General features: G+C 41.6%; 2 protein-coding genes across 5 annotated transcripts; both read right to left on the bottom strand.

Annotated features, from left to right (window-relative positions):
- Window positions 1-102: 102 nt before the first annotated feature.
- On the bottom strand, window positions 103-16,889 carry LOC139774037 (uncharacterized). Of its 4 annotated transcripts, XM_071708970.1 has the most exons (9): window positions 16,809-16,889; window positions 16,413-16,655; window positions 16,023-16,114; window positions 13,098-14,880; window positions 9,112-9,241; window positions 7,711-8,808; window positions 6,785-7,081; window positions 5,508-6,080; window positions 103-5,384 (listed from the first exon to the last, which is right to left on the bottom strand). In XM_071708970.1, the coding sequence occupies exons 4-9, from the start codon at window positions 13,265-13,267 to the stop codon at window positions 4,719-4,721; spliced, it is 2,934 nt and encodes a 977-aa protein (XP_071565071.1). In that variant the 5' UTR covers window positions 13,268-14,880; window positions 16,023-16,114; window positions 16,413-16,655; window positions 16,809-16,889; the 3' UTR covers window positions 103-4,718. The 4 variants fall into 4 exon arrangements, with proteins under 4 accessions (XP_071565071.1, XP_071565072.1, XP_071565073.1 ...); XM_071708971.1 differs by lacking the exon at window positions 16,809-16,889 and having other exon boundaries at window positions 16,292-16,721; XM_071708972.1 differs by lacking the exons at window positions 13,098-14,880; window positions 16,023-16,114; window positions 16,413-16,655; window positions 16,809-16,889 and adding an exon at window positions 10,284-12,484.
- A 315-nt stretch (window positions 16,890-17,204) lies between these two features.
- Dpa (disc proliferation abnormal) lies at window positions 17,205-21,021 on the bottom strand. Its single transcript, XM_071708974.1, has 8 exons — window positions 20,645-21,021; window positions 20,235-20,554; window positions 19,262-20,160; window positions 18,671-18,993; window positions 18,314-18,591; window positions 17,833-18,233; window positions 17,525-17,735; window positions 17,205-17,387 (listed from the first exon to the last, which is right to left on the bottom strand). The coding sequence occupies exons 1-8, from the start codon at window positions 20,805-20,807 to the stop codon at window positions 17,292-17,294; spliced, it is 2,691 nt and encodes an 896-aa protein (XP_071565075.1). The 5' UTR covers window positions 20,808-21,021; the 3' UTR covers window positions 17,205-17,291.
- Window positions 21,022-21,137: the final 116 nt, after the last annotated feature.

The raw sequence follows: 21,137 nt of genomic DNA, 5'->3' as shown, positions 1-21,137 counted from the left end.
ATTCATACTTCGATATTGATAACCTGATCTTGATACTTTGAGCACCATTTTTGCATTGACCGCAAAACGACGCGTTTTAAATTGAATTCCACAGTTTGTGCATTCTTTTCTACTTGATTTTTATTCTTTTTCATGAATTACATAGTTTGGCACTGCGTTGCTATTAAAGAAGAACTCTTATAAACTTTCATATGAAGAAATTTGTCGATGAACGCTGCGATTCCTGCATTCGCTTCACTGCTCATGCTTTGCTCACCTCTTCGACATACTGTATTGTTTAATTCATACATTTTCTGCTCCTCAACATCCACTGTCAACGCTTCACACGTACACAAAAGACACAACAGAAAAGGCAGACAAAGGCGAAGCTGCGAGGGCTAAATTTCTTCTTTTTTTTTTACGCAATGAAAACTTTTTAAACTAATTTTAACGTAAGATTTTGTTAAAATTATTTAAAGGATTATAAGAACATTACAAAAATGCGAATTATACTACACAGAGGGGGATACCACACATACACAAGATACATAACGGTAAGCTTATTGATAAGAAAGCATCCTCTATTCGTCCATGTAAAGAAAAGCGCACGCGTCATCGACGGATTAACATGAAGACTTGACATAAAAAAATGCGCCACGTTTCCCAGAAAGTTGATTTGTCTTTCAAAAAAGTTGCTTAAAGGCTAGTAACAAACTGCTGTATGAGCAAATTCATGATATGCAAAATGAATGCGGGGAACATTCTTTTAGTGTCTTCTCGGACAAATGTGTATTATTTTTTATTCTTCTTTTTTTTCTTATATTTTCTTATTTTTTGTTCTTATTTTTTGACATTTCCAAACCTTTCTTCTGGAGATTTTCCAAATCTTCTTTTGTCCTGTGTTTGCTCTCAACAATTCGTCCGCGGGGACACGTCCGTACAGAAAGAAGCTTATTGAATTTCCGCCCGTTTTTCAAACGGATTTTCATCGTTGCATTGATCGTGTGATTAGCGTGCACCTTTGCTTTAACGTTAGAGCTACCGACGATTAATTTCTATTATTTAGTTGTAAGTGTAAGGAGAAAATGTGAATTGATTAATTTAATCAATTGATTAATCATTTGAATTGATTAATCATTTGTAGCAAAAAATCTCAGAAAATGCACCGTTATAAATTTGATAATTATTTTTATAAAAATTGCCTTGTTGCACTGACTGCTCTTCGGTAGTTCTAATGTTAAAATCTGCCTTGATACGCGGAGTAATAATTTGCGCGAGAATATAAATGGAGTTCTCGCAGATGCGCTATTTTTTTTCGGAGTGACGCGCGATAGAAGGGACGTATGTACAACGTCCTTCACGAAAAAAAAAACGAGGAATCGTTTCCCGTCGCGTCGCCTGTAGACTCCCCGGGAATATCATTAACGCGATCTAGGAAGAAGTTTGATCTCTATTGAACATCTCGTTTAACGGACATAACACATACAGAACGTCGTCTAATATACGTAGAAAGTTTCTCTCTAGTCGTACACTTATGAAAGATCGTTCAAAGAAAGTCGCACGATCCCTTCCGGATCCTCTCGTGAAAGCTCACGCGCTTTTGTTCATTTTTTCTAAAAAAAAAATACCGACGCGCGATTCACGCTTGATATGTCGCAAAGTGGGCACGCAATGTTACTGCTTTATGTGTTTAACTTACACATTAAGTGAGCACATTGCATTGAACACTTCATACAAAGTGTTTCTGAAATATTATCTAATATTTTAGGAATTGATATTTTAGAATGTTTGAGGTGATTTTATTTAAAAAAATTTTTATAAAGAATATGAGTCTTTTCTTTATATAAGTTTCTTTCTTTCGTACAGTCTCAAATGAAAGTCTCGTTATTTGTTCCTCACTTTGCGTCTTTGAAACTTTTTATAAAGAAAAATGAAACATACAAACAAATGATGTAAAAAATCAACTACCATAATATTAGATAATACTCAAGAAGCACCTTGTGTAAGTGCTATGAGATAATTTTCTCACGAGGCAGTAACACCGCCGCCACTTTAAGAGATATTCGAGCGATATACCAATTTCCCATCACACATGAAGGCATTCATAGAAAAGTGCTTTCATACTCTTATGCTGCGCATCTTCCATGAGGTAATTTTCTACTTTCTTCATTAAAAATATTTCTTCTCTATGTATAAATGCTACTTCGTTATTCTGAATAATAATCGAGAATAGCTTCAAAGGAGAGCTCAACGCGAGATACTCATCTTTTCGAGAAACGACCAACGTCATCCCGCAGTTTAGAGACAGAAGAATTATTTTATTTCTGAGATCTTATAATCCCTCTAACAATATATATATATATATATATATAGAGGAAAGTCCCCTATTATGAGACAGGATCCTAATATGAGATATGTTAAGCTAAAAGGCCCTATATAGGCCCCATCTGTTGATCCCACCATGAAAAAACTCCGCCATCTCATATTAGGATCCTATCTCATAATAGGGGACTTTCCTCTATATATTGCATAGTATCAGTTTATTATACCTCAGTATAATAACAATATATACATATATATATTGTTTGTTCCAAGATACTCGTATATGGAAGATGCCCAAGGAACATTTCGTGAAAATTTGCAACGGATCCGAGAGAGTCGGTGGACCATTCGTACGATACATACATCGTATAATTCGTTAAATGCGCACCGTGCCCCTCACAACGGCGCTTAAGGATGCGTATACATTTAATTTCCATTTCAACCAGATTTTTAAACAACCAACCATCGAAAAAACAATCAACGTCCCGCTGCCTTCCTCTCTCAACGAGCAATTTCTAACGGTTTCTCTCGCACGCACACATTTTGTACTGATCTTCCTCAACCATAACGATTTAGTCACATTAATGTCTAACATTATTAGGTAGTTACCTTAACAACGAGCTTACTGGCTAATACTTAACGTTACTAATAATATAGGTTGCCTCTCTTGACTTTCTTTTTAAGAAGACAGTGACGCTAAATACGGAAATTAAGAAATTGATTCTTCTGGATGGATACTTTCCGATTTAACGCTTTTTCATCCAATCTGACGTATTCAAAATATCTCGTTGTCTGTTTTTCGATCGACATTTTTTTCTCCGTTCACTTAATTTACTAAATCAATCAATCCACTAAAATAAAATGTTGATAAAGATTACTGTGTAAAATATATTAAAGTTTAGACTAAACTAAAGATCTTCTGACTTGTTAAATAATTCTATTACGTGTTAAAAATTAAAATATTGAAAAGAAAAATGCGATTGAACTCAATATTAATTAAAAATCTTCCATTTCACTAAAAATTATTGAATCTAAATATATAAAGAAATATACAGAAAAAAAACAAGAGTATTAAAAAAATGACAAAAGTTTTTGATTATAAAATCTTTGATTTTGATGATAATATGTATAAATCTCCTAATTTATCAATATTCTGCATTTTCTATACATATTCAAAGAAATTCAAATATTGTGAAGAAAACAATAGAAATAAAATAATTCAATTGTGATACATTTTATTACATACTTAAAAAAATTTTATAAAAGCGTAAAGTTAAAATATAAAATATGCATGCATTAATCCTATCGCAATTTCTACCTTCTCTTTCCGAAATTGGATTTCCTAAATAAAACAATTGTGATCAGCGTCATGCATAATTGCATTTGGAAAGAGATCTTTTGGAAACAAATCTTGCAATCCGCAACTAAATTGGAGTTAATTAAATTCATGATTTAATTTTGTAAAACTAATAAGACAGAAAAATGCATCTACCGTAAATTCGACTGATAATCGAATCTTCTATACATATAATACATACAATAAATAAGATGCATTAATAAAACATGATCGCTGATTATATCTGGATTTATCGATAACTCGATCAATTCCCTTCGTTACTCTTTTCCTTAACGATGCATTGTCGATCGATTGTTTGGTCACTCAAAACATATAGCGTAGTTTTCTTTCTCCGCTGCAATATCTTTCTGCTTCATTCGTGATGGAGAATAAAGATCTAAAAATGTCTGAGCTACATGAGCATTTCGTGTGTCCATCCAACCAGGAGGTACAATGCGTTACACAATAAAATTGTAAAAATTCTTATAGTACAATTTAAATATAACAGATAAATAACAACGAGAACAAAAATTATTAATCGAAGATAAAAGTCGCACGTTATTTCGACGAACATTGTAGATGTACTAAAATGGTAAATTACAACTCTTTTTCAAGAGTAAAATTGAGCGTTTGAAGTGATCTCGCAACGATGTGTCCTTTTTTTCACTAATTACACGGAGTGCAAAAAATCTGAAAGCGAAAATAAGCTTTCATATATGAACGTCTATTTCAGAATCGATCATAACAATATGTGTAATGTATGTGTGTATGTGAAATCGAAAACACGTACAAGGCGGCATCGCGCGCGCAAAAACATTAACTTTCATCTTTCGCACATTGTCGATTATTTTCACCAATTAATAGGTGAGACTTTCCCCTCTCGTTTCTCTTCGCAAAAAATCATACCTCCTAGCGCAATTTACTGATGGTGGCTCAAAAATCTTGCCACGCGTTGCAAGTGTAAAAATTGCGATAACTTTTCCCACGGCAGCCGGCGTACTGTTCACGCTTGACGCAAGCGGAAACCTCGTCGAAAGTTTCCATTAAATCATCAGGACAGCGCATCGGCGATCCTGAAGCGTCAACCAAACATAATAGCGTTCCTTGGCATCGGGTCCATGTGGTGCTCCAGCTTTACCAGGCGCACGTAATTACGGCCGTAATCCGTGAACGCCATTCTACCGTCCCAGTGAAGAGCTATGCCCAACGGACGGTCCATCTCCTCCTGGCCGGGCTTGTACGAGTAGATCAACGAGCCGACCGAGTTGAACGCTTTGATTGAATTGTGACGGGAGTCCGCGACGAGAATACTGCCGTCGTCGGCCGCTATAACGCCCTGGGGTCTCTGAAACGTGGGGGTGTTCTCCTCGTTCTGTCCGTCGCCGGTCTCCCCGTCCTGCCTCTTGCCTTTCGTCTCCTTCTCGCATTTAAGTATGCGCATCTCCACCATGTTATACTCAATTATCAATACGTGATGATTGTTGAAGTCCGTGACAATCAGCTTGCCCTCGTTGTTGAAGCAGATACCGCGCGGCGAGTCCAGGTACCTCAGCAGATGCGGTTGGCCGCCGAACATGCGCAGGGGGATACCCTCGGGGCTGAACAACTGAACGCGGTGGTTCCTCGTATCTGTAACGGCGATCTCGCAGGCTGAGTTCACCGCCACATCCCACGGGTAACAGAATTGGCCCTGTTTCTCGCCGTGCTCGCCGAAGGACCTCAGAAACTCGCCCTCCATTGTCAGAATCTGAAACACGATGATTCCATTGTTGTAGTTTACACATCCATGTGGTAATCTTGATATATGCTTCAAAGAAAAAAAGTATATTGTATGAGAAGACCATTCATAAACGCGCCACGTGTCACCAACCTGAACGCGATGATTATCCTTGTCGACCACGATAAGGCGGCGTCTAGCATCGACAGCGATTCCGGCTGGACGATTAAATTGACAAGGGCCATTGCCATAGCTCCCGAATTTCCTAATCAGTGTGCCGTCCTCGCGATAGATCTGTATACGATTATTGGACCGATCGCTGATAATGATGTTACCCTCATTGTCGCAAATCAATCCCCACGGGCGGCAAAGATTGTCAGGATTGTTCTCGCCAAAGTAGCCGAGGATTATGACGTCCGTGCTCTTGACCTGCAACTCGTGCTTCCGGTTAGGGAGGCAGATATTGCGATCGTAGTCCGTTATCGGACGACCACGTGGGATCGGTTGCATCATCTGCTCGCTCATTCCGTACGGGAAGTACGATTGCGACGATTTGTAATCGCGATTCGGTAGACGGTCCCCGATCGTGCCCGGGCCGTTCACCAGGACGTTTCCCCCATTAGCGATCACGGACAGCACGTTGCTGTCGGAACTTCTGAAGGAGATCCAATTCTCGTCTCGAGCAGACCGGGCCTTTGTCTTCCGGCTCTGACGAATTTGCCAGATCTGCAAATACGAAATTGAGAAAAAAAAATTCAATATGTAGTTAGACTCGTAAAATGTCAACAAAATAATTAACGGCGATGCGAGTCGTTACGCGAAAAATTTTACGTTTTTTTCGCAGTGGAAACTATATCCACTTTGTTCGTGCTTCCCAGCTCGCATAATACGACTTTTCTTTAAGGAAAGAGTCTCCCACCTCAGGTCGAGCAGAAATGTATTAACATCGTCTCCAACAAACACTGAAGATGGCTCAAAGAAAGAGCCAAAACGTATGTTTACTTTTGAAATATATTTACATATTTGAAACATATTTACATATTTTTTATTTGCGCACCACGTACCGCGCCTGACTCGCAACGTCGTTAATTATTTTATTGAGAAAGAAAAGTTCCCAAGCATGCAGAACGTCTAAAAGACGTCTCTTTATCTGTCATTTTGTAATCATTAATAAAATTTTTTCCACTATTGAATTAACAAATTCGAATCAACCTTTTAAATTTTTTTTTCATATAATGAAGAATAAATAATGTTGATTCAAATACATTAATCCAGTGATGAAAAAAAAGAAACATGAGTAGTTTTGCCTCGGTAGATAATTGCATTATGCTGTTAAGGGGAGAACCCTTAAAAGAACCCTTATTCTTTATATATTCAAATATTCGTTATATGCTAAAGTAAAAGTTAAATAAATTTGAATGATAAAGTACCTCGGCCAACACCATATCTTTTCTCTGCAGAAGATCGTCAGGACTGCACACTGAGGACGATCGCGCGTCATGAATGGCGCCTTTGAGAGCGTTGACGGCCTGCGACAGTCGTATCTTGTCCTCTTTTAGATTAATGTACTTCTCGTGAAGAACCTCGTACTTCCATCGGCGCGTTTCCACAATTTGTTTAAACAATTTCTTTTCCCTCTCTTCCACCGCGGACCACATTCTACGTGAAAAGTACCTCACATCGGACAGCGCCTCTCTGGTCCTCTGATCTAACGCTGCAATGTCCAACTGCAAGAAAAGCATATAATGAGCTCTCTCTCTTTTCTTTTGGACGTATGTTTTTAAATTTTATTTTATGCTTATGTATATATGTGCATTTATCTCAATTAAATTCTTATTCCTTATTCAATCCCTAACTCTTAACTAAAACTGAATTTTTAATCTTTTCTAAAACGCCACGTGATTTAGAAATCACGTATTATAGATATCCGTATACCTAATTTTTTTTAACTTCATAATTTAATCAATGTTTTCCATTTACCGGTTGTATAATTTATTTTTCTTCAATAAAATTTCAAATTTGGAAAGTTAAATTAAACTTTTAATCAATTTAACTCTGAATCTAATTAAAATTCTTTTGTTATGTATATCTCGTGATCAATAGAGAATTATAGGGTTTCTATAGATGTAAAAAAAGTAAGAAATAAAAATAATTGGTTTTTTTACTCCTATATATGAAATACTTGCTGCTGTATTTTCTTATATTTTTCAGCATTAATTGTGCACAGAATCAAGTTAATTAATTTAAAAGAAAGTATTTTTTTCCCTTTCTTCTTCTTCTTACTGTAGAACTTCACCCCGTCAGAAAGAAAGACAATAGATCGCTTTCACGTCGACCGGGCAATTAATTGACTCACCCCCATATTTTCCATATCATCCGCGAGAACGTCGATCCCGAGGTAGGCCTCGATCAGCACCTCTTCAGCCTGGCGCTGAGCGTTCTCGAGGAACTCCATAAAATCCACCGTCACGTGTTTATAAATGCAATGAGTGGCGCATTCCTTGCAGATGGTTTTGCAGCAGGTTTGACAGTAGAGGAATTGAGTGCACGGATGATCGTTGCATTGATACGGCGACATCATGGCCCTCAGCGAATCGAACGATCGGTCCTCCTCCGTCTCCTTCGCCGCCTCCTCCTTGGCCGAGATCGCGCTGGACGCGTCCTCCTCCACATTTAGGCCGTGGATCCACTGTTCGCCCGCAGGTGACTGCTGCCCCGAATAATTTTCCTTCTTTATTTCACTCGCTACCTCCAACTCCTCCGAAATCGACGATATCAGCGGCAAATCGGACGAGTCCCTCTGGCTGCTCGGGCTACGAGTTCGCTGCTCCCGCGATGGTACAGTTATATCGCTCTCGTCTTTTTCCAGCTCCTTCGTCATCAACGTTATAAATGATTCGTTGAGCACATCCCCCTCAGCGCCACGTTCCTCGCGTACGGGTGATTGTCGCCTGGACGAGATGTCGTCCAGCAAATCGATCTTCAGAAGATTCATATTGAGATCTTCGAACGTCTCGTAGCCAGCCTGGCAACTCTCGCTTCGATAGCTGGCGCCCGAGAAGCTCGGACCGGGCATGTCAGTCACGCTAGCATTTTCAAACATTCGAAAATACTCGAAGTGGTCCGGTGAGCCAGTGTCCAGCTGGTGAATTGGCGAATGGTTCGCTAGATTGTCATCCGAGGAGCTCGATCGACTCTCGCTCGAACAGCTTAGCGAACTGGCAAGCATTGAATTTTGGCTGTACATTTTGGTCGGACATTCGTTCAAGGAATCTGCACGACTGAGGATCGAACGAGTCAACGTGTTGGAATGCTGCTGCGACAGTTTCCCGGGATGAAACTGCTTCGGGAAGCGATCCGGACTGGAGTCCGGAAACGACCGGACCTTCTTAGCGATGGTATACTTCCTTGGCGTGAAGTGTTGATCATCTTGCTTCCGAGGCTTATTTGCAAGCTGAAACAAATTCTGCTGTTTACTTTATATACGAATTCGGCGCTTACTAGCTTAAGATTTACTTCACAACGGAAAATTATATACAGAAATCGTCCTTGGAATGATTTCTAAAATTAGGCCGTGAACTTTATCGAACTTTCACATTGCTAGTTAATTGGGAACAGAATTCGATTAAATAAATTTTTTTGTTTGCCAAAGAAACATGTTACAGAAAGATAGAAAGAAACTTTCTCGTTAACACTGACGTGATGAAATAATTTAAATATTATTCTACAGATTACCAATTATTTGGGGGCTACTTACTTGCATGGGATGACGGTTACAGTCTATTCTGTTGCGGGGGGATTTTAATTGATTCATTGTGGTGGGCAAGAATTGTTGGTAAAGCTCCAGGGAGCTCTCCTGGGTTGCACGATTGAAAAATCTTGTTTTCCTGAAACAAGAGTTACGGCGAATTGTTGAAATACGACGTCTCGATCATCGTACTGTTTTCTTAAACTTATCAACGTACTTTTTTCTCATTATAATTGTTATCTAATCGTGTTAGTGCACCGTGATTCTCGGAATATTCACAGAAATGTTAGATTTATCTTATTATACTTCACGTTTATCTATAAAATTCATTTGAACTTTGGAAGTTTAACGGAATTGAGCTCCCAAGAGGAAGATAAATTTGTATCCGAACGAGCGAAATCAACAACGACGCGATCCAAGGAAAACAGACTTAAAGGATTGCTGCGTTGGGATTTTTTTAAATTATCTTAAAGTAAAATTTAATTCGTGGTTTTTTAAATAAAATTTTATTCTTTAAAAGATTACTTTAAATTTTACTTTTGCTTTACTGACTATGTAATACCGATAGAAAATAGATAATTGTGATGACCTTTACATTTATTCACAAAGGAAGCTCGAGCTTCGCAAGATATTTATATATAATAACGAGAGATTCTACTCTTCGAAATTACAACGGTTTCAACCGTGGGCAAAATCATCCTGCACTAAACATCTCTGCTTTGTCAAGTGCGATATTTCGTATAAAAACATTTCGTATAACGTATGAATATTATCGCGACTTCTTTCACTGTTTAATACATTGCTGTATTTGCAAATTTGCATCCTAACGATGAAAAATTCTGTCCTGCTAATTGGAAGCCATAAACAAGTTTGAAAAACGTACGACGTTGAAGATTATTAAAATTACATAAATGATAATTTTTTTTTTTCATATTTCTCGTAATGGAAAATCGATTGCAAACCGACGGAAGGACCTATTGTTGAAAAGAAGTGACGCGCTAGAAGTATAAGATGTGCTATGTATAATTCAGGCGTTATAAGACGTGACTTCGCAATTGCGAGGTAAATCTATTATTAGACACTGTACAAAATTTGAAAACCGATAAACACGCGAAAACTTCGCTCCAACGATCGATCGCAATTCTTATCGGGTCCGCCTCGTCGATATTGATTCGATTTACCTGTTCTTCTCGCGAAACGAACCTTTGCAACGAACCTTGTTGACGTTTGAGCCACCACTGCCTTTCGTTCGCACCGAACGAAACTGATGAGGTCTCGCGTTGTTGACAAGAATTTGTCTCGCGATCGCGACGAGGTCACTTTGTATGATATTCGAATTATACAGGGTGTCTTACTTTTAACGCGTTAACTTTAACACCCCATAACGAGAACTTGGGGGACAAACTTTTCTTATTACAAAATATCGATCTCTCTACATCACCGAAAGGGACAAACGTCTCTCTCGAGCTCCGAATTCGTTACACGCGTATAACAAGAAATTTTAACGAGGTTTGTCGCATATACCGGATAATAATAATAAATCTGAAAAGATTTCTCTCGCTGTAACCCACTGTAAACACTGGTAAACATAATATTTTCCAACAGAAATAAGCGGTGAATTAATCGCGCACAGAGGGATTATTTTACATATATTCCGATGTTAACATTTTGTGCGTAAACAATATTTAATTTCACCAGAGGGCCGTGGAAAGGTTTGCTCGCTTTTCATATAATAAATATAACGGGCAACAAGTCCGCGTTTGTCGCGCAATGCTCTGGATTAATCTCAAAATCATATCGTTCCCTCGCTTTGCTGGGAACTATATTAAAACTGAGATTAAATCGCTCTCGTTAGTATTCTCTTTTTGCAGCGTTGCGAGGAGGCGACCACTTTAAAGCCATTATAAGACCAAAACGGTGGAGCAGCAGCGTTAATTTTTCATGACTCCGCATCTATTTAGAAAAATCGAATTTCAAGCTCCGTTCCGCGACGATATTTTTTCTAAATATACGACGCAGGGATTTCGTGTAATTCGTTGTTTTTTTTTTCAAAATCTTTAGAGAATCCACAAAAAAACCGGAATATTATGGAATGGATAAAAATTACACAATCTTATTAAGAGATTTCAGTGATTTTGCAAAATTATAGATTCTGTCAGTGAAATTGTGTGAGTTGAGATTTTTAAAACGAATTACATGAAATCCTTGTGACATATCAATATCGAGATGATGAGATTAATATCGACAAGGTTTTAATATTGTAGTTTGAGTTTCGCTATCGCGCTCGAGTCCGCGATTTTTGGACAGTTTTATCGGTCAACTCGAAACACTTCTCATCTAAACAAACTATTATAGCTATGATATTTTAGTATTGGGACTTTTATCTCGAAATGATATAAAGAATCTGCCGTTAACTACTAACACGTAAAGTCCGCGACGCCTTGCCATTCATCTCAAGCTGACTAGACATTCATCTCGAAATGTATGTATATATATACATGTGCAAAGTATCCGACGGATTGTCTGCTATCGATCTGACACTATCAGCGTGCGCTCCTCGTGGAAGCTCCTTAAGAATCGAAATTAATAAAATTTGCACAGGTCGCATTCTTATCTTATTATTACATGTTGTCTCACAACATATCGAAGAGCATATCGAAGGCACTTTGCGCCTTTTTCCGGAATGCTCCGGGGCGAATGATATTCCCGAAGAGGGTAATATCCCTGAGATCGCCATGGCGACCAAGGTCAGATCCGCTTTTCCTCTCGAGGGTCAGGAAGGCGGAGAAAGTAAAATGGCCGTGTATACCTGCTGCGTGTGTGTCGCGTGCCGTTTCGGTGCGAGCGTGCTCGCGCACTCATGCCGCCCTGCGAGTGTGCGGGCATGCGTGATCCGGCAATATTTACCTAAAATACACAACGGGTCTGCTGTCTGTCGTGTATCGACATGGCTCGATCAAATTTCGCTCGTATCGAAATCCCTTTGTCCCGCTCGGCGTATCGATTTGCTCTCGCATCTCCGGGAATTTTCGTACATTTTTTTTATCGAGCAACACCGCGGGCTTCATTCCTCCCGCGTGCCCTTTGTAAAATTCAACCCTTAATTGTGAACGAACTGCCATGAAATCCTAGGAATTCCTGCTTTCAGATACGAGAAGAAAAAGAAATAAAGATGATCGCTCTCCTTTTTTTTGTGTAGGCACTTGCCACATTTCTTATAATTCCTCCAGCATTAAATGCGGAATCAAGCTTTATATGTTTCTCTAAAAAGAAAAGAAAAACGATTGGTCAAAATTGAGAAATAAGCAGCAACAGTCTTAAGTCAACGTGAATCCTCGGCAAAGGATTCATTTTTTTATGTAATTTCGAATTTTAAGTACATTGTTAAATTCGTAGTGTCAAATTACATATGGAGGGGTTCAAAATAAGTCATTTTTACCCATTCCTATAGGTCGCTACTGCTTCTACTCAATGTGTCGTAATTTAATCAAACCAATGGAGTTAAAATAAGAAATTTCGACACACATGCATGGTAATTAAAATTAACAAAACGTGATTTAACTCGAGGTATTGGTTTAAATTTTATCCTTTAATATTTAATAGCGTACTTTTCGGACGACTTTAATATTTTATTCAAGTTCATGAGTCTAGCTAAACTCGTCGATGTCTAGAATTTTTTATAAGAACGATCGAAGTCGGCCTTCTTCGTTTTCACCGGCGGGCGCTGAATGCCACTTTCGCTCTCGTTCGCGTTTCAATGCCGCACCGCGGAAACCCTCCACGGCTACGTGAGTAACGGGGAACCGCGAGAATCGTGACGTCAGGTGCGATCGTAAAGGTGAAACGCGATTGATTGCGAGCTCAAGGACGGCAGACGCTTTTACCTCGTAAAAACTGCGCGGTAAAGCGGAGTAAATGGATGAAAAGCCGGCGACGACGAGAGGTAAATAAGCGAACGTGGTAAATGAGGCTGAAGGGAGAGCACGAGTCCTCACCTCTCGTACGTGCGCCCCTCCGCGAAGCAGTCGTACTGGCGTGCGGCGAGCATGCTTTCCCGGATATCTATGCTCGTGTATCTCTCCAGGATTAACGCCTTCGACGACTGGACATTGACGCAGTACAGCTGGCCCCTCGTGTCAGATGCAGACGGGTAGAATCTCTGCATGCCTCCGGCTACGCGAGAGGAGGGCCAACGGACTCCCGTGGCAGCGGGTAACTCGGCTAACTGGATGACAGGCCGCACACCGTTCGTCGTAATGCTTGAGCTCGACTACTTAATCGCGTCGAGCACGCTGGGCCCAACGCGAAGCATCGACTCCTCGCGTTTAAGATCTTTTGTTACTACGATCTTTGCGGCGCGTAAGTCGGAAAATATTTTAACGTTCTTTATGACAAATCGTTTTTTTAAACAATTATTAAAAATCATCAATTACAGGTAACTGATTGTTTTTACAGAATTGAGATCTCTCTGATAAATCTCGAAGGGTGAACAGGCCAACTGAGTTTAGGCCCACTGAGCGTTTAAGGAATAAAATTACGAAAATAAACGTACAAGTAATGAAATGTGAATATTGCCGAAACGGCAATCAGCACACCGAGCTTTACCGAAAAAGCCGTTTGGGAACAACCGTTTTACATGCAAAGACCCACTGAACTTTTCTCACTTCTGTCGTTTCGACGTAGAACGTGCGATCTAGGCTGCGACGCGCAAAAAACGCGCGGACTTATAAAAAAAAAAAAAAAAAAGAAACAAGAAGTCAAAAGGTTCGAGAACAATCGTCGGGACGCGATCGCGTATGTTCCGCGAGTTTCCCGCGCCGCATTCTCGACGAGCGTCGGCTCCTGGGCGAGATTCCCGCGCGCGTATTTTTGGCACAAGGATCCCAGGTGGTTCGCCCGGGGGAGGAGCTTCTCGAAGGGAGACAGAGACAGAGAGAGAGAGAGAGCTTCGGAACTCACTCGACGTATCACACGTCAGCGGAAACCGACCGGCGGAAAAGCCGCGGAGCTGCACCACGCGGACGAGCCGAGGAGAATTTCAGAGCGATTCGCTCGTGGTTCTTCCTCTCGGAGGCCAGCGCGCGTGCCACCCTCCGTCGTGCCGAGAGGGTCGCGAGCCGAGCGGTGCCGAGAGCCGGGAGCCGGGAGCCGGGAGCCGGCGCGAGCGCGCGAAGGAACAGAACCGTCCGCCCTTTACTCCGGCTCGCTCTACCTCTGAATCACCCACGTCGCCCACGCATCGCGATGCCGGGGGCTCTGCGTAGGTGAACTTCTCTCGCGGAGACCCCTTCCCCGGGCGCAGCGCCATGCGGTTTCCTCGCGGTACGCCTGCGCCCGGAAACCATGAATGGAGGCGCCCGCTCAATGCCGGGCGGCCTTTTATTTGCTCGCACACGGGGAGCACTGCGGCATCCCAACCACCCCCTACCTTCCCCCGTCGACGACGAGGACGACGACGACGACGACGACGGCGGCGGCGGCGACGACGACGACGATGACCTTCAGCCGTAAGCCAGGGTCGATCGGGCAAGTCGGGGGTTTCATCCCCGAGGAACAGGTGTTGCGTTGGCGCCGCGCAGGACCGCGCCGCGGTCAATCCTCTCGCGCGAACACGTCATAGATCGTTAATCATCAATGAATCTTTAATTGGCGCGGATCTCTAATGGCCACTCGCCGCGATAAAACGGGAATGATTTATGCGGCAGGATCGCGCAAGGCCGTCGAGCCGGCAATAAAATCTGCATTAACGTCATTGTCAGCTGTAAAAGCCCTCTCGTCCTGCAACATTGTAAAAAAATCAGAAAAGGAGATATTGAACGCGCGATGTTATATTTATTAATGAAAAATACTAAATTATTGACGCGCCATCCAACTATATCTACAGTTTCCCTTAGGATTTCTACGAATCAGCTCGGAACCTTTTTGGCTGATATCATCAAACATTTAGGATCCTAAGGATTTGGTCTGATATAGAATCATTTTTTTATTACAGATCAAGACCCAAATTATGATCTACGACCTTTCATTGTTTTCAATCCCATCGTTTGCCTTCCCTTTGTTCCATTTTACGCGGAAAAACGCGAGTAATTGAATGCAAATAAAAATTCAAAGGGCAAAGAAATCGTTTGTATCGTTCTCCTGTTGTCCAAATCACCCTACATTCGCGCGATGCCGGGGAAGCGAGTGAACGGGGGGATGCTAAGAATTAGTGGGCACAACTTTATGAATGGGCGGCTTGGGCGTGAGGGAACGCGTGGTGGAGGGGCAGTCGTGCCGCTTTAACGATCGAGCGCAACCCCCCATCCGCGCCTCTTTCCGTCCCCTTTCCCTCCGTCTCGCTCTCCCGGAGCCCTCTCTCTCTCTCTCGATTCATCCCCCTCGCCATCCGTCCCCCCTTTCTACGCGCGACTCCATTCTCTTCCTCCCTCGCCGGTTACGCTCACACGTGCGACTGCGGTCGGTTACAGGCTAGCCGTTCATAGACGAGGGTGCGCGGGGTGTGCGCAGCGCACGTGTGCAAATCCCCACGGGGGCGAGTTGCGCGTGCACGCGTGCCCCGCGCAACGAGGGTGGAGATGGGGCACTCTCGCGCGGCTAGTCGCGCCGAGCGCATCGGATGACAATCGAAATTGGACGCCAGCCGGTGAACTCGTAACGGAATGTATCGAATTTAGTTTTGATACTGAAGAAGTTTGAAATCGAAGCCGTATATTGCGAAGGGGTACCGTGAAGGGAAAAAGAAAATAACGTTATTAGCGAATATAATAGCGTACGGTGAAATTAAATTTCGAGCGGAACAAAATCTCAATTACGCGGGACACGTGCAAAGAAATTCTTTTGTGGATTTTTTGATGACTGAAATATCAAGCATTTATCCTGCTCTTAATGACAAAGTTACTTTAACAGAAAGCAATATTTACCGGAAAACGGTTCGCTTGTTAAGAACTTTTCTCGTGACACAGCCCAGCTGCAGCTTAATCCAAGAATACGCGGGAAAAACGCGAACAATCCGCTAGGAAAATTAAATACAGTGTTAATTTGGTCTAAATTGAAATTTTGTAAACAAAGAGTAAGGAGGAAAGAGAATTCTTAAAAACAATTTGATAAATTTCAGACGTAATATGTATCTGATGCGTGCAGCATCCCTTTCTACGTATATTGGGTGATATTGTAAGGTAGCTCATCTTACCCCAATAAAAGATTAACAACTGGCTTTCGGAAAGCGAGCGTATCCTTAAATTTCATCGAATTCCACTTCCTCGATTCCTGGGATACGATAATTCGGGGGATACTTAGACTTCCCCTCTCACCATTGATCGTTACGGCCGCAGCGGGCATCGTGGTTCGGAGGGATGAAAATTGCCCGGTGTAGGTGGCTGGGACATCGATGAACGAATGTCCCCCACCACCCGGCGCTAAGAGTAACGTGGGAGTTTCCAAGGTCATCGCAAGAGCAAAACGTAGTACGACGCCTCCGCCGGGACGCCTCCGCGCACGAGGCGTAGGCGTGGAATGTAATACACACATCCACCTCTACGCATACACATCTACGTCTGCAAGACTTTTCAAATTATTGATATACGCAATTAATACGCGTTTGATCGTTACTGTTGTATTATTAACAATTAATGCAGAAGCCATTTATCGAAAACAATTACGATAGAATTTTGCAAAGAACCGAGAAAACGTGATCGTAGAACGCCCACCTTGATTCAAGACGCCTGAATTTATCATAAATATGTACAGATCAATGTGCCTTCTCAAACTCTAGCCACTGCAAAAATTTAATCTTCATTTCCAATCGAAGTAAACTCTGAAAGCCGATATAAAACAGACTTTTGGAAACATAATACGTCATAAAAAATGTATATATATTCGGCGTGAAGATTCGGCATTATATAAATTTTGAAGTATTGTATTTTACTGAAAGCAAAAATAGCAATTCGAGAAACAGTTAAAAAATAGAAAATATTTATATAGTATCATAAATTATAATTCTTCATAATTATCAGTTATTAAAAATTTTTTACTGTTATTAAAAAAATAAAAATATTTCGATATAAAAAATATTTTAGCAATCAATATTTCTTACAAGACTTACCAAGTTTTAGTACCAATGGATTATTAGTTATATTTGTATAATATCACTATTACTATTCTAAAGAATGTGATGCAAAGGTAAATTATTTTTAACAAACGCGAATGGTATTTTTGCCGGTTACAATCACAACACCGTCATCCTGCAGCTCCTTCAGAGCATCTTCGAACATCTCGCGCGTCACCAACTAAAAAATAAAAAGCGAAATTAAAAGCACACTTTCCACAACACGTATTAAAGGTAAAATAAAATTTTAACAATGCAAATGAATAGAATCGTAATAATGCAAACGACGCACGAATAATAACGGACAAATCAATTTACCGTGCTGGACGATTCTTTAAGTTCCGTGAAAATTTTCTGGTAATTTAATGTCGGTGCCTTATCCTTCCCCTTGATGAGCCTCTTCAACGCCTCGACCAACTCCTGCCTACGCTTTCTCGCTGCTAACGACATGCCAGTCGTTAGGATACTAATATCGATTTTGCCACTCAGTGGATCGATGGCAGATTGTTTCAATGCTTCACGATGTAATCTGATGATAATTATGGAGTTGCGTTATCATAAACAAATAATGTTTCCAATATTTTTTTTTATTTTTCTAATATTATTAATTACATCTTGTCTCTCACCTCCAAGCTTCCTCGACATCCAAGATCTCCACTACGCTGCTGAATCGCATTTTAGCGTGCGCCTCGGCGAGTCTTATCAGTGACTCTAATTGCCTCGGATAAGCCGTGATTTGCCCGTGACCACTTCCTACTCTACGCATATCGACGTAAGCCTGGATCAGCCTCTGTTGACTCTCCTCATTAAGAGCAGGACGAACATGTTCCTTGGCGTAGGCTATGTAATCACGCAGGATGCTCATATCCACAATATCGTCCTCTTCTTCCAACTCGGATTTATAATACAACGATACTAAATGCCTGGCAAGTTTCCTGTCAAACACCTCGTCTTGCGGGTCGAGCATCAGGAAAATTAAGTCGAAGCGTGACATCAATGTGTGCGGTAACATGACGTTTTCTACTACCTAGAAACGAATGTAGAAATTTATTCACAAATGCTCATTAGCTCGATATCAAATATGCATCATCATCAATGGATATTTACTGTCTTATTTTTATTCCACTGTGACTCGCAAGGATTAGCCGCTGCCAGAATACTAGTTCTCGCATTCAATTGACAAATGATACCCGCTTTCGCGATACTCAGCGTTTGCTGCTCCATCACTTCGTGCAGCACCGAGCGCGTGCTATCGTTCATTTTATCGAATTCGTCGATGCAACAAATACCATTATCCGCGAGCACCAGAGCGCCAGTTTGCAATACCAATTGACGGCTTTCGGGATCTTTCGTTACGAAGGCGGTTAAACCCACGGCGCTGGAACCTGAGGAAAGAATAACAAACATGAATACGAACGAAAGCTAAAATTAGATTTGAAATTATCGCTATCAAAAATCACTTACCCTTTCCACTGCTGTACTGCGAGCGCGGTACCAAATTGAAGACAAACTGTAGCAGTTGCGATTTACTCGTACCCGGGTCTCCGCATAGAAGTATATTAATTTCGGACCGGAAATGTTTCTTAGTCCGTTCGCTCTGTTCCTTCTTCGTGCCGCCGAACAATTGCAGCAGTATACCCTTCTTGACGTCCTCATTCTCGTAAATGCTGGGAGCAATGTGCCGCGCCATTCGTTCATATATGTCCTCCTTTTGCGACAGCAGTTTCAATAGTTCCACTCTTTCTGGTGGAAACGCATGACTCTTGCCGTCCTCTTGCTCGTACAATCTACGTACGCAATAAATCATAACAAAAATGAATAAGAATATAATATATTGATTAATATTTATGAAACTGATTGGAGAAATGAAGGAGTATGAAGTAAATCCGTTTTGGAAATTTATATTTCAATATATTAATTTCATTTTATTCATTTTAATTCATTTTAGCTTCAATATATTAATTAGTATTAGAATAGAATATATGTAAGAATTTAAATGGCGATAAAATAAATATATAATGTAAAATAAAAGTATTCGTCAGAAATACATCTTACCGCTTTGAGTCCTGTTTTCTAAAGTGGACAACGTCAACGTGCGTTCTGTAGATAGCTCGTACATTGGACTGCCGAGGATTAACGCGTATCGGCAACGCGCGATATATACCGGTGACAGAAACTCTATCACCTGGCGAGACAGCGTCAACTAGATTGTGATGTGCAAAGAGTACCACTGTGTGAGGAGTCTGACCAGCTGGCATATCGTCCGGCGATTCTTGTAGCTTGATCATTTGCTTATCGGTGAAATGACTGCGATTGTGTATCAGATTGAAACAGAAATTGTTGTTGCAGTGAGTGCACACCGTGGGCTCGGCTATGTGACCCCTGTCGATGACTACAGTCGTCGTGAAGGAGCACACGATGCATTTAAAGAACGCCTCTCGCATTTCCGGCATGACGTTTGACGTTCTAATGACCATTCCGGTAACCGTGATCAATCGGTCTATGTCCTCTGGATTTAAAAGACGCATACTCGTGGTCCGCATAACATTATAGGGACGTACTTGAATCGAGTGTTCCAATGCTGCCCCGGGGAATTTTTCGAAGAATATCTCATTTGCCGTTAGATCGAACGCCGGTATAACTTCCTGAGGATACAATACCAGCTGATTGTAAAGCTGCGAGTCGAATGCTTCGAGATGAGCGCAGTTTACATTCAAATAAGGTTCTTCCAGTATATGTATCTCTTCGAGCTTCTGCGTGTAGAGCGGCTCTGACAGATTCATGTTCTCAGGTATTTCGTCGTTCTCCGCTTCTGGGTCGATAAAGTACAGAATAAATCGTCTGAATTGCTGCTTGATACGATCCACCACGACATTTGTGCCCCAGATTGTCAATTGTGGGCCCCCGTTCTCACCCTCGGATGTTCTCTCTCTGTCTTCATCATTCTCTGGTATCTGCCAATAAAATTTATATATTAACGATTTAATAATTTCATTTATCTCAGTATTGCTATATGCGTTTAACTCACTGGTTCGATCAGATTAACTTGCCGCACGCGCCTGTCGGACTGAACGTCTGGTCTTTGATGAACAGGTGTACCTCTGACACCACTGCGGGGAGTACGAATTGACGCCAAAGAGCTGGGGGTTCCATAATTCAGCGGAGAGGACAGCTCTATCTCGCTCATACCCGCGGCGAGAGGACTCGTCTGCACCTGTCGATTCGGAGAGGACAGTGGCACGGAGGACAACCCCTCCGACGACGGTGCGATGGTCTCGTGCGTTTGACGGTTGCCCCATCGTAACGGCGTGTCTACTGGATTGTTGCCCGGTCTCCTCTGAGGTGTACCTACGTGTGACAAGAAGAAAAACGAATATAACAGCTTGAATGCAATATATCTCACTATCTCACTATCTCAATTCGTGGGTATTCCTCAACCTCTGACGGAGCCGGCGACACTGGGTGTTCCGGCGACCGAGGGAGTCCTGACGGAGGTCGGGGTCCGAGGTTGCCGTCTCGGCGTGCCGTTCGGGGTGCCACTCGGCGAACGGCTGTCGTCCTGCGGAACCGGAGTCCTCGGCGGTCTCATAGGACTCGACATCGTTGACGGGAAATCACAACAATCTTACACCAAATTCTTCCAAGTCCGCGTACGCAGGTAACCTCACGAGCCGCTCGGCCACGCTTGGCGCTCAATTTCCCGCAATTTCCCGCGCGAACTTCTTCTTCTTCTTCTTTGTTTAATTGGCTCCTGCCTCTATTCCGAGGATAATATGGCCAGCTTTTACCACTGATTGTTTTGTCAACTGAGAGTAGCTTGTAGCTGCTACTGATAGCCGTGTAAAGCCAAATTACCGACAATTGCAGGGAAGGGTCTAGCTTTGCGTAGACTGCACAGAAGTTAATTTTTTTTTTACACAATTGAAGTATG

This window comes from Temnothorax nylanderi, unplaced genomic scaffold (genome assembly GCF_030848795.1).
Source record: "Temnothorax nylanderi isolate EJ_2023f unplaced genomic scaffold, tnyl_v1.0 TNYL_tig0073_pilon, whole genome shotgun sequence".
Classification (NCBI taxonomy): domain Eukaryota; kingdom Metazoa; phylum Arthropoda; class Insecta; order Hymenoptera; family Formicidae; genus Temnothorax; species Temnothorax nylanderi.
The sequence above is the reverse complement of the archived record's forward strand: the minus strand, read 5'-3'. Positions and strand labels throughout refer to the sequence as shown.

What these genes read in the sequence shown, in the direction of transcription:
- LOC139774037 (XM_071708970.1), bottom strand. Translation starts at nt 13,267, where the DNA reads ATGCAGAGATTCTACCCGTCTGCATCTGACACGAGGGGCCAGCTGTAC. An exon ending in ATGATATGGAAAATATGGGG is followed by an intron (nt 7,082 to 7,710) that starts GTGAGTCAATTA and finishes CTTTTCTTGCAG; the next exon opens with TTGGACATTGCAGCGTTAGA. An exon ending in AAGATATGGTGTTGGCCGAG is followed by an intron (nt 6,081 to 6,784) that starts GTACTTTATCAT and finishes TCGTATTTGCAG; the next exon opens with ATCTGGCAAATTCGTCAGAG.
- Dpa (XM_071708974.1), bottom strand. Translation starts at nt 20,807, where the DNA reads ATGTCGAGTCCTATGAGACCGCCGAGGACTCCGGTTCCGCAGGACGAC. An exon ending in GCAGTACAGCAGTGGAAAGG is followed by an intron (nt 18,592 to 18,670) that starts GTAAGTGATTTT and finishes TTCTTTCCTCAG; the next exon opens with GTTCCAGCGCCGTGGGTTTA. An exon ending in GATGTCGAGGAAGCTTGGAG is followed by an intron (nt 17,736 to 17,832) that starts GTGAGAGACAAG and finishes AATTATCATCAG; the next exon opens with ATTACATCGTGAAGCATTGA.